Raw genomic sequence first — 11431 nt, forward strand, 5'->3', positions numbered from 1 at the left:
CAGGGATCTCGTTTGCTTCCGTACATGCCGGAAAGTGGGGACGACGCGACCATGGTGGGGACCAATAGTTGGTGGGGGTATGCAGTGATTTTCAAGATTTGTAGGCTTATTTTGGCTATACATTTCGTCAAGTTGGCAACGTTGATAGTAGCGCCAAGCCAAGTGTGACGTAGACGAACGCGGCGCTGAATCATTTGAGTTTGGATTCCAGGCGTAAACACTTTCACGTCCAATTTGTTTTCACGTACAAAGTTTAGATAGAAATCGTTTGAACCCAGAAACTATCGCGGCAATAACAAGAACCAAATTATATTTAAAAAGTAACAAAAAAACATGTATGGATTATATTGTAACAACGGACATGTTAAAATTATTTAATAATAACATGTATAAGAGGAAAGCAATTCCTGCGGAGATAGGAAATATAATTGTACAAGATGAAACAGATGACACTGACACTACAAACACTGATGACGAATAAATATATTTTTAAACAAATAAAATTACATTTCTTTTATTATTTACCTCTCCCGAATAGATTCAATTTGAAATTTACAAACACGAAAAGCATACATTATTTCTCATACATTTATGCTTTTCAAATATATACATGCATATAAATTATATTCATTACATTTACTTTCGCTCTTCATAATAATTCATTTCGTCCGATTCAAATTCAGAAATCACTAGGACGAAATGTTATGCAGGTGGCGGTGCGGAGAGCTTCGCGAAGGCGCGTGAGGAGAATAGTAGTGGGGATCGAAAAACGGGCGAAAAACAGGGGAAGCGAGCCGTGTACGGAAGCAAACGAGATCCCTGGCTCCTACTATTTGCCATTAGATGGTGTAACATGTCCAAGTGGTGGAAGGGCAGTAGTAAGTGGTGGTGGTAGGTGGTGGTAGGTATCCGGGATGTATGCATCTCGGTTGTATGTATTGTTGTATTTATTTTAGAAATTCTAAGATTCCTTCTAAGGTTTACACATAATTAATAATTATTTATCAACGTCGTAAAAATAGCCAAGAGTTAGCAGCGTCACTAAACAGCGAATTTACTTTCAGCCTCGATAATTCGAAAACCGACAGAAAAAATGGATGACAGGATATCATTGGATAAAAATGTTTAATAAACAAGTATGTTGATGTAATTCTTTTAGAACAAAAAATAAGGAAATGTTGCAGTATCATATAACACGGTGTTCTTATTGTTTTAGGCAAGAGCCTAGAATAATTCCTTTCATTTTGATTAATAAACTTTAACAAAATGAGCACCATCAAGCTTGACGTACAATGGTCCCCAGTTCATGCTAATAAATTTATAACATGGGGCACAGAAATATGTTTATACGAAATAATGCAAACTAAGGACAATAATAGACAGTTATGTGAGTAGATTTTCCTTTGAATTAATAAATTCTGGTTTATTCTAATTTAGCAGCTTATTATTTTATTGCAGATACTAAGATTTCTGATTGCACTGTAGCTCATCTGCTTGCAACAAACACCAATCATCACTATGTTAAATGCATAGATATATATCCACAATTAGAACCAGATATTTTATTAGCAGTAGGTCAAGCAAATGGCAAAGTTGTATTAACTACGTTTGGGGCGACGATCTTTGATTCTCAAGGTCTCAATGGAAAAGAGCTAGGTAAATTATTTTAATTAATGATCACGTATACATTTGATCACAATTGTTTTTTATTACAGTACCTAAGCATGCGAGACAATGTAACACAGTCGCTTGGAATTATATAGACACAAACCTAATTGTATCTGGATTGGACAAGCATAGCAAAGATCATTCAATTTTGCTATGGGATATAAATAAAGGTGTACAAAATTCCGAAAGGGTGCATCATCACAATGCAGTACAGACAGATTGTGTGAGGCCAGTTGCAGAAGTCGGCGCATCCGAAACTGCACATTCCATTGCTTGGTTCAGGCACGAACAAAAATGTATGGTCGCTGGGATTAATAACAAACAATTAAAAATCATTGACTTCAGAGGTACTATTAAAACTGTTTCGTTACTCGTTTGATTTAATTCGTGCTCTGTTATATGTATATATGTATACGTCGAATTTTCTATCAGATTCTGCAAAGGTAGTTAATACCGCGGTAACTAAAGCGGTTTACAACGTATCCGTGAATCCTCACAATAATTATCATTTGGTTTCAAGTATCGATAATCAAATAGCAATTTGGGATACAAGATGCTTTGAGAAACCTGTTCTAACGTTATCACAAAACAGACAGATTACGAAAGTGTTGTGGTGTCCGACTAGGCATAATTTGTTAGGAGCTTTACAAAAAGATTCAGGTAGATTTTTATTTTCGCTTTATTTAATTGTAAGTTCAGTCGATCGCTAACGTTACCTCTTTGCAAAGTTACGCTGCATTTATATGATATTCAACACTGTGGAATCGGAGGAGGCGAAGACACAGAACCCGGAGCATTAGAAAGGACGGTTGCACCACCTTGGCATAGTCCTGTAAGTTTTTCGTGGCACCCAACGCACGTGAACAGATTGTTGGCAGTATCTCAGCAAGGTTCGATTATAATATATTTATATTTAATTATAGATATAATTGGACAACATTTTTTAATACCGTTTGGTACTTTTAAAGGTCTTACGGATTACACGGTTTGCGAAAGAATTACGGTAAACTGGTCGACGCGATCTCATCTCGCTTGGAATCACGCATCCAAATCGTTCAAATATATATGCAGTAACGATAATATTTATAAAGCTATAGATGATATTTCCATTCTAACGAAAAGTCGCGCGTCTTCGGAATACGGATTGCTTGTAAGTTGAGGGAATTTTCGCAATTTGTATCGTGTAAAGCTTTCATTTATACTTCTAGCCAGAATTGGCTCAGAACGGAGATCTGGCCGAAAACGATACTCTTAAAAATTTATGGCAATGGTTATACTTAAGTCGCTACTTGGTGGAGGATGAGACCATACCAAGCTCGGACAGTAAGCATCCGGGTGTCAGGTAAATTAATGATCTTTTAATTGTATATTTAAAAATTCAAAAAACAAGACGTGTTCACGTTACACAGAACAGTTCTAAAATTGGATGGCCAGCAAGGATCTAATAACGGCTTCCTAAAATCGGAGCTTTCTCATCGTCTCTGGTCGGATATAGGATCTAATTACACGGCAAAAATTTATAGGTATGAAACATATCGCGCATGAAAATGTATTAAAATTTGTAAAATTTACGATAACGTTACGTTTCAGGTCTCCCGATAGAGATAAGGGACTGCTGTTGTGCGGTTGGAGATTTGATAAGGATGCCAATACTCTTTATGATAATTTATTCTTAGAAAGATTAGAAAGGGAAGGAGCGTACCCGAGAGCGGCAGCGATAGCGGTATTTAACTTATGTCTGCGGCAAGCTATAGAAATTTTAAATCGAGGAGCTAGTAAAATGTCGTTGTCTACAAATTTAAATATCGTCGCTATGGCTTTGTCTGGATTTTCTGAAGACAGGAATAGTATGTGGAGAGAGTCCTGTTTAAAATGCAGATCGCAGCTCTCGGATCCTTATTTAAGAGCAACGTTTGCTTTTCTAACAGCAGACGATTCTTATGAGAACGTTTTGGTAAACATACGCTAATCATTTTATTGTCTAATTAAATATTTATACCATACGTAATAGATAGATAATTTCAGAATGAAAGTGGCATGGCTGTCGAGGACAGAGTGGCATTTGCGCTTATGTTCTTATCAGACAGCAAGTTAAGCGAATATTTAAAAAAATTAACTCAAAAATTAACGGATGAGGGAAATTTAGCTGGTTTTCTTTTAACAGGTTCGTACTACTTTTATAAAATATTAGGATTATAATGGATCTCATTACCAGCTTCTTTATATTGCATTCTAGGGGCCAGTTTAGAAGGCATACAATTATTAAACCGATATTTAGAAATTACTGGCGATGTTCAAAGCTGCAGTTTAATAGCTATTAGAGCATTTACTCCAAAGTTACTTCAAGAGAATCAAGTTCAAGTGTGGATTACTAGGTAAAAAGGATGCTTGTGAAAAGATACTGTATGCGAAACTTGATGAATTAAAATAAAGTTACAGAAACCTTTTAAACGCATGGAAAATGTGGACACAGAGAGCCCATTTCGACATCGCCATGCGGGCATCGACGAACGAGAAACCCCCGCAACAAATATATGTTTCTTGTAATTTCTGTGGCAAGAGTATATCTGCGTTTATGCAGGGTTTGAGTAGAGCGAGGGGACCCTTTGGTAGGCTGGGAAGTACACCAAATAAATTGAAGGTGTGCTTTTATTCGAATAGTTGATTACATAATATTTTTCGAGTATCGATCTAAGTTTTCAATTTTAGATGTCCTCGTGTCCGAATTGCAGAAAACCGTTATCGCGATGTGCGATTTGTTTAATGCATATGGGGACAGTGAGTGGGTTGCAAATGACGACGTCCGGTGTTAGCAGAAGCGAAGAATGTGATAATAAATTAACAGAATTCAGCAACTGGTTTACATGGTGTCAAACGTGTAGACACGGTGGTCATGCTGATCATATTACGCACTGGTTTCGGTAATACATCTGAACATTATATCCACGTTAACAGTACATCGTGTGTGATATGAATAATTTAATTATGATTTAACAGGCAACATTCAGAGTGTCCAGTAACTTCGTGTACGTGCAGATGCTTTTCTTTAGACGCATCATGTAAAATAGCAGTAGGTATACTAAAGAGTTAGGTACAGTAGATTTAATAATATATTTACAATGTCCCTTATAGTCTTAGGATTCAATTTTATGTGTTTTGGATACGGCATGAACGGAAAAAGAGAAACGATTATACTTGCATATTTTATCCGCAAGATGTTATTTAATTTTGTTATAAAAAATAATTTACAATGAAGGATGTATGAGAAAATAAATGCATTCCTATTGAAAATTAATCAAACCTTTACATTTCGAAAAATAATATAAATGAGTTTATCATATGTTTTTTGTTTATATTAATCTCCACGGATTTGTGCGAGAATGCCGCACGCGTGAGCGTGTGTGTGCGTGTGCGCATGTGTGCACGTAAGATATTCGAGATTGTTCGCCTTATGCACTTCATTAAAGTTCCCCAACGATAAATGTTACGAATCTCGAAATGAACGATTAAGATATTCCTCGAACGTAACTGCGCATTAGCAAATTCACGTTCCTCCCACGATTACATTAAAAGGTGGTAATTACTTTTTAAAAGCTTCGTGTTCCAAAGACTATGAGAAACAGTTCGGTAGTCATGTTCAGGATTTAAATGAATCCGCGTATCGAGACATATTGAGGAACGTTCGACCAGTTTTTTACAGGATAATTAAACGCAGATTATTCTAAGAACGTTTCGTGGATCGTTTCCGCGTTTTATTTCCGTGCATGATCGTTTCAGTATCCAATTTGAAGGACACGGTAGAAATGGTTACAATGGCAGAGATTCGTGTCTCTAGTATTGTTTAAGTTTGTGAAACTGTGCGAGAAAACAGACACTTATTTGTTAAGAATATTGTAACGCGCGTAAAAGAGTTCGATCATTTTTGAAACGTTTCACGTGAAAATCTTTTCCTTGTATACCAGCCACTGTTTGTACAGAGAGGGACGCGTTTTCTCTCCGCTCATACTCATTCCCGAATCAACATCGACGTTTTTGTGTTTTTTTACGCTGATTTACTTTGTTTATTATGAATTCAATGGATTTTTTCGTCCATTGACTTAACGACGGATTCGATAATATAGGTAAACAAACTTCTGCTATTTTTTCCCTCAGTATTTTTCTTACGTAGACGTTATAACCTTTGATTTTCTTTGTGCCCGTTTCTGATTTCTATCTTTACTTACAATGTCAAAATCATCGACACGTTCAATATATTATTCGAGAATTGTTAGTCTCTCGTGCAACGTGACTATGGCTGTAATTTTAAGGTACTAACGGTCTTCATTGACCGAATAATTACTTAACTATTTTTGTTATGTTATTACATTGTCATTTTTTTGAAGTAACAAGTTGTTTAATAGTAGAGCCCAGTATGGTGGTCATTTTCCATTGTTTACTGACTTATGTGAAAGTATATAAGTAATGGAAAGTAATAGTTAGATTAATTTATAAGTATTTTGTAAAATATGAATGTCCTAGCAGCTAAGTAGATTCTAGAGCATCATCCACAATACTCATGACAGAGAGTTCTGATTAATTTTATATAGTACACGATTATGTTATTCAAAATTCCTTATGTTTTAGTTTCTAGTAAGTAGATAAAGTTTTATAAGTTTAAGAGTATTATTTATACTTGTTTGAAGGATAATTTATTTCCAAACTGTACAACATCATTTCAGTGTCTGAATAAAAATCGATGCCACGATGTAATACAATGTATAATTTAGCTATGTGTAAGTGAATTAACTGTAAGACACACTTGTAAAATTGTACGAAGTGATTCTCAGAGTGCACCTTCACAAAAATAAATTCTTTTGCTTGCCAATAGGTCCATTCTCATTTCCTGTCTTCGTGTTTGATATGACCATTGCCGTGGTGCTGTGATAAAGAGGTAAACGTTAAACAAATACAATTAAAACTTAAAAACGAGAATCATGTTTCTCGATGGTATCACAAATGTTTTACTATGTCATTGCAGGTTGCTACTAGGGGAGTTATTGTCATGGATTTTCCTCAGTTATATACAATTGAACGACTTACAAGTGATACGATAGAAACCAAGTGATCGTGGTAATCGGACATAAAAAGTGTGTGTTGCCCTAGCAGGTACTTTGTAGTGGAGCCATCGGGCTATGGCCAACCTGAACTTTGAGCAGCCACCACGCAGTATTGCGAACGCAAGCCTTACATCGCGCACGGGTGGTGGGGGGGGCTTAAATTCGTCGACCCTTATGGGTCATGTTACACCTACCTCGGGCATGTTCTCAGGCTCATCCGCAAGCACTTCCAGTTCAGCTAATTCTGCGGTAGTAGTTACTAACGTATACCCTGGAGCATCGGGAGCAGGAGGTGGACAGAACAGTCATCAACCTCAACAACAACAGCTCTCCCCTATGGGCAGCAGAGGACTGTTCGGACAGAGGGCTTTTACAGATAGACGTACGATGCCTGCTCTTGGGTCAGTTCCTATTCCATTATCTAAGTAGTTAGACGAACTTAAAATTGTCAGTGTCATCATTAGTATTATCAGTTATTGTTAGTGCTATCTCTTATATGTGTCATGTACACGTCGGTAAGACGTGAGAGAGGAGAAATGAACATGTTGATATACATTTGTAGAACCTCGAATCCAATGGGTAGCATGGGCACTTTTGGAATACCTCAAAGTCGTAATTACGGATCTCAAATCAATAACTTTCACTCTGTTTTTGGCAGTGGAGGAGGTGGAGACACAAGTACTCCTCCATTGTTGGATTTGTCTGAATTTCCTTCGTTGACAAACAGGGGACAAGGTGATTCTATGCCACAACCTAGTCCTATGCCTGGGAAGCAACCGTACGGTTAGTATTGACGTAGTAAAACTATCGCCACGCGTAGTACGTAATATATAATCATCAATGATTATTTCAGTTGGAATGGTAAAACAGCCAACGTCTGAATCGAGTGAATTCACAATGAGTTCTGAAGACTTCCCGGCATTACCAGGAACGCAAAACAGAGAAGGCCCGTCACCGGGCGGCAGTGTTTCTGGAGACAAAAATATACCTGTTGGTCTCGGTCCTGAAATCGGACAAGACGTGTTACAGGCGAACAGAGCGCCTGGATCTGAGAAGTCTCAGTCATCGAAAAAGGGCATACAAACATCTCCTGATGGTATCAATTATTTTACTTTATTTCTCGTAACTAGCATAATGAATTACACGATTTGTACCTGGTGTGTAACATATATATTTTTCAGGCAAGGTGACTAATATACCAGCTAGTATGGTAAAGGATCAGTTTGGAATAGTCGGGCTACTGACATTTATTAGGGCAGCTGAAACAGATCCGAATCTAGTGTCTCTGGCGTTAGGTCAAGATTTGACTGCTTTAGGATTAAACCTTAATTCGCCGGAAAGTCTTTATCAAAATTTCGGCGGGCCCTGGGCAGAAACTCCATGCCGACCTCAAGATATCGATTTTCACGTACCGCCGGAGTACCTTATCAATGCTACAATCAGGTATTTTTCTCTTACACTGAATACGGATAAACTTCATTGCAGCAATTAAATTTATATTTCTACTTTAGAGACAAGTTAGCGCCGGTTAAATTAAATCGATACAAGGATGATCTACTATTTTATATGTTTTATACAAATGTTGGAGATGTATTGCAGTTAGCGGCGGCAGCGGAGTTGTAAGTATTTATTACGTTAAGATTCTCTTACAGGTTTAATCGGCTTTCATTAATACGTGTGCATTCTGATTGAATTACGAAGGTACAGTAGAGAATGGCGATATCACACGGAGGAGAAAGTTTGGATAACGCAAGCGCCAGGATTGGGACTTGTAGAAAAAACATCAACATACGAACGTGGTACTTATTATTATTTCGATGCGCAAAGTTGGAGAAAAGTAGCAAAAGAATTTCATTTGGATTATACGAAACTAGAAAGTAGACCTCATCTTCCCACAAACTTTCACCAAACCCAGCCTTGACTACAGGTATCTACGGAAGTATAATCATTTCAATCCCCGATTTTTTCTGTAGATCTGAGACGCAGTTCATATATATTTCTTCTGAATTAGAAATCTGTGATTTGTTACAGATCTGCTTGCAGACAATTGTACTGTCTTTCAGCTGGACAGGAAACAGCTATTGTATAAATGAACAAATTTAATAATCTTTAATAAAAACATAAAATTTGAAGAGTACAGACACGAAGTTCTTTAATTGTTGATTCAGTTAGAAATGGAAATGAGTCTATATTGGCATGATGATTTTGATACCTAGCACTTTAAGTAGTTACTAGATGTAGAATACAGTGTATTACATTTTAACGATAATTACGATTTTTGCAGTGTAAATAATAAAGTGGCAGGAAGTTGACAACTAAAAGTGACATATTTTCATAAACTTCGTTTCGTTAAATGTCATGCGAGTTAATTTATTTTTATTATTTGTTAAAATTTACGAAATATCAATAATGTAAAAAATCTTTTTTAGGTGGAAAAGAATGTTTAATATATTCGGGAAGGAAATGAGGGCGAGGTAGTATGGTATAGACCGCTTTCTAGACTGTGACTTATAAGGTTTTAAACTTGTTCAAATTGTTTTTAACACGGATCTCTCTAATAAATATTAATTACACAATGAATTTTGTATTTGTATGACTCAATTCCATTTCTGGTTTGTACCAACGTTAGATCTTACCATTCAAATGTATACGTCCCATAAGAAATTTGTTTGAAGATTATTTTATCACTTATTCCATTTTATTTTATACATAATTCTTCGTGTTGCATGGCAAGAGAAATAACATCTTCAGTGGCCTTTACGAAATGATTTTCAATGTAATTTTGGCTGTGCTTTTCACAATCGTTTAGATAGTATCTGTAATGACAGACGTTTAATTATTACACGCTAAGTATTTTAAATAAAAAATTAAATGAATGTTCTAATTAAATGATTAGATTACCTATAGTTCACCATCAATCCGCAACTATTTGCGACACCGCGTGGTGAAGGATCCGCCAGCCAATTTATTCTCCACATAACTGCGCCGTTCCGAAGATGAAAATTTGCTGTGTTTAAAAAGAAACTGGTAAGATCGTCTCTCGTACCATACTTAATCAACAATTCATTCACAGTGACTCACCGACGGTATTTAAAGCGTAGTTTCGTCTCTTTTCCCTATACAAATACCAAGCACATGCTCGAATCAAAGGCTTTTTTAAGGCCTCACATATTTCAATGTCACGTGTCCATAAAGAATTATTAAAAATTTTTTTCAATGCCGAAACGAGATCTGGTTCTTTTAGAACGCTTCGTATATAATTACCTTCTTCATTCGTGAATATAGTATTTACGTCTGCAAGATTTATTGTCAATTATTTGCGTTAATTAGTTGAATAATTTTATTTTGTTGTAATCACCTTGTTTCAGTTTTTCTAGAAGCCAAGTTCGGAAATTCGGTATTGGGGACAGGGTGGATAGTTCGCATATCATAGGAAATTCAGATAATATTTCCTTCGCTACTCTTTTAATCAGGTAATTACCAAGTTCGATACCCTAGAAAAAGCAAAGTAGTCGCTTCCTTCATTTTACACATTACGCATTGCCATTTACCTGTAATCCCTTTTGGGTGGAAGTTATCGAATAACATATCGCAGTCTTTATTTTATCCTTGTCTTCCTCCAAGAACGTTACCTCTTTCCTTGGCCCACCAAGGATTCTCACCTTTGCTTCTTCTATTCCCTTTACACTATCTACATTGACAATTATTAATTATTAATTGTTATACCTCGTATTAAATACTTTACAAAATGACGTACCTGGTATAATATCACATAATGCCGTGTGCAATACCACAAGAGGTTCTCGTGGCATAGACGGATGCGTGAAAATGTAACACCTTCTATATGGCCCAACTCGTTGCTTCAAATCTAGCCAGTTTTTTATGGGATGTATTGCTTCGTAATCGGAAATCTTACCATTTTTTAACAATAATAATACAGAGGAAATATCTACAGTATTTAATATTATTTTCTAAATGTGATTACAAATACCTTTTGTAAAATATCACACGAGGACTGCCACGTTAATCTCTCTAAATGTAAAAATCCTACTGAGAACCAAAGTAGTAATAGATCTCGCAAAGTAATGTTTAATTGCTGTATCGCTACAGTTTCATCCGGGTCCTTAATCTCTACCAGTAATTCCTAGAAGGATAAACATAAATTACATAAAAATAATGATTTTTAAATCGCTTTATGCACTTACTAAGATATCTGTTCGTAAATCAACGAGGAATTTGACGCCGTTCTCGAGTCTTCCAATTATTGTAAACAGCCAGTGATAATCCGGTGTGAGAACATTTCTTAAGTTTCGTTCGTAAGAAACCATTCGTCTTTCATTATCTGACTGAAATTGAATCATAAATATAATTCTTACGTTAAGTCTGTTGTTTAGATGCAAAAGTTGATACAGACCTCAGTGGAAACTAATTTCTCTGCTATGCCACATACAGCCTCGTGTTGAACAGCATATTTAGAAGCTAACGTACACAAGATTTGTTGTTTGTTCTTTTTAGTACTCTTATGATACTTGACACATAAAGTAAGAGCTTTATTCTGAAATAAGATCATTGTCACTTTATAACATATTTGTTATGTTAATTATATATAAATTACCGGTTAATATATATAATCACCGGTTAAATTTAGTGATGGCGATTATGCATAA

General features: G+C 36.0%; 3 protein-coding genes and 1 long non-coding RNA gene across 7 annotated transcripts in view; 2 read left to right on the plus strand and 2 right to left on the minus strand.

Annotated features, from left to right (window-relative positions):
• The first annotated feature begins 872 nt into the window (after positions 1 to 872).
• Positions 873 to 4942, plus strand: mio (GATOR complex protein mio). 4 transcript variants are annotated; one of them, XM_026813600.1, is made up of 16 exons: positions 873 to 901; positions 1065 to 1136; positions 1217 to 1387; positions 1459 to 1656; positions 1716 to 2015; positions 2101 to 2328; positions 2397 to 2558; positions 2637 to 2818; positions 2877 to 3010; positions 3078 to 3191; positions 3259 to 3622; positions 3694 to 3832; positions 3905 to 4043; positions 4102 to 4309; positions 4378 to 4589; positions 4666 to 4942. In XM_026813600.1, exons 3-16 carry the CDS (start codon positions 1267 to 1269, stop codon positions 4757 to 4759), a joined length of 2595 nt encoding a protein of 864 aa, XP_026669401.1. In that variant the 5' UTR covers positions 873 to 901; positions 1065 to 1136; positions 1217 to 1266; the 3' UTR covers positions 4760 to 4942. The 4 variants fall into 4 exon arrangements, with proteins under 4 accessions (XP_026669401.1, XP_017880295.1, XP_017880294.1 ...); XM_018024806.2 differs by having other exon boundaries at positions 888 to 931; XM_018024805.2 differs by having other exon boundaries at positions 891 to 978.
• A 100-nt stretch (positions 4943 to 5042) lies between these two features.
• The window catches only part of LOC108625094 (uncharacterized), an 11873-nt gene continuing 5484 nt past the window's right edge, over positions 5043 to 11431 (plus strand). The window contains exons 1-9 of the mRNA XM_018024836.2: positions 5043 to 5975; positions 6387 to 6440; positions 6536 to 6598; positions 6686 to 7165; positions 7327 to 7547; positions 7618 to 7860; positions 7946 to 8207; positions 8276 to 8383; positions 8466 to 8641. Coding sequence (XP_017880325.2) covers positions 6840 to 7165; positions 7327 to 7547; positions 7618 to 7860; positions 7946 to 8207; positions 8276 to 8383; positions 8466 to 8641 — 1336 coding nt within the window. The 5' untranslated portion in view covers positions 5043 to 5975; positions 6387 to 6440; positions 6536 to 6598; positions 6686 to 6839. The remainder of the gene's footprint in view (positions 5976 to 6386; positions 6441 to 6535; positions 6599 to 6685; positions 7166 to 7326; positions 7548 to 7617; positions 7861 to 7945; positions 8208 to 8275; positions 8384 to 8465; positions 8642 to 11431) is intronic.
• On the minus strand, positions 6331 to 7050 carry LOC113464350 (uncharacterized). The gene is made up of 2 exons (XR_003389193.1): positions 6959 to 7050; positions 6331 to 6585 (listed from the first exon to the last, which is right to left on the minus strand). It is a non-coding gene; the product is annotated as an uncharacterized LOC113464350 (long non-coding RNA).
• LOC108625092 (malonyl-CoA decarboxylase, mitochondrial) overlaps positions 8726 to 11431 on the minus strand; it is a 5446-nt gene continuing 2740 nt past the window's right edge. Inside the window, exons 2-11 of the mRNA XM_018024835.2 lie at positions 11179 to 11319; positions 10970 to 11110; positions 10756 to 10908; positions 10522 to 10675; positions 10316 to 10455; positions 10123 to 10258; positions 9846 to 10058; positions 9666 to 9771; positions 9401 to 9580; positions 8726 to 8842 (exon numbers count right to left, since the gene is read on the minus strand). Coding sequence (XP_017880324.1) covers positions 9463 to 9580; positions 9666 to 9771; positions 9846 to 10058; positions 10123 to 10258; positions 10316 to 10455; positions 10522 to 10675; positions 10756 to 10908; positions 10970 to 11110; positions 11179 to 11319 — 1302 coding nt within the window. The 3' untranslated portion in view covers positions 8726 to 8842; positions 9401 to 9462. The remainder of the gene's footprint in view (positions 8843 to 9400; positions 9581 to 9665; positions 9772 to 9845; positions 10059 to 10122; positions 10259 to 10315; positions 10456 to 10521; positions 10676 to 10755; positions 10909 to 10969; positions 11111 to 11178; positions 11320 to 11431) is intronic.

This window comes from Ceratina calcarata, unplaced genomic scaffold, assembly GCF_001652005.2.
Source record: "Ceratina calcarata isolate Rehan_Ccalc_2016 unplaced genomic scaffold, ASM165200v1 scaffold340, whole genome shotgun sequence".
NCBI classification, from domain to species: Eukaryota; Metazoa; Arthropoda; class Insecta; order Hymenoptera; family Apidae; genus Ceratina; species Ceratina calcarata.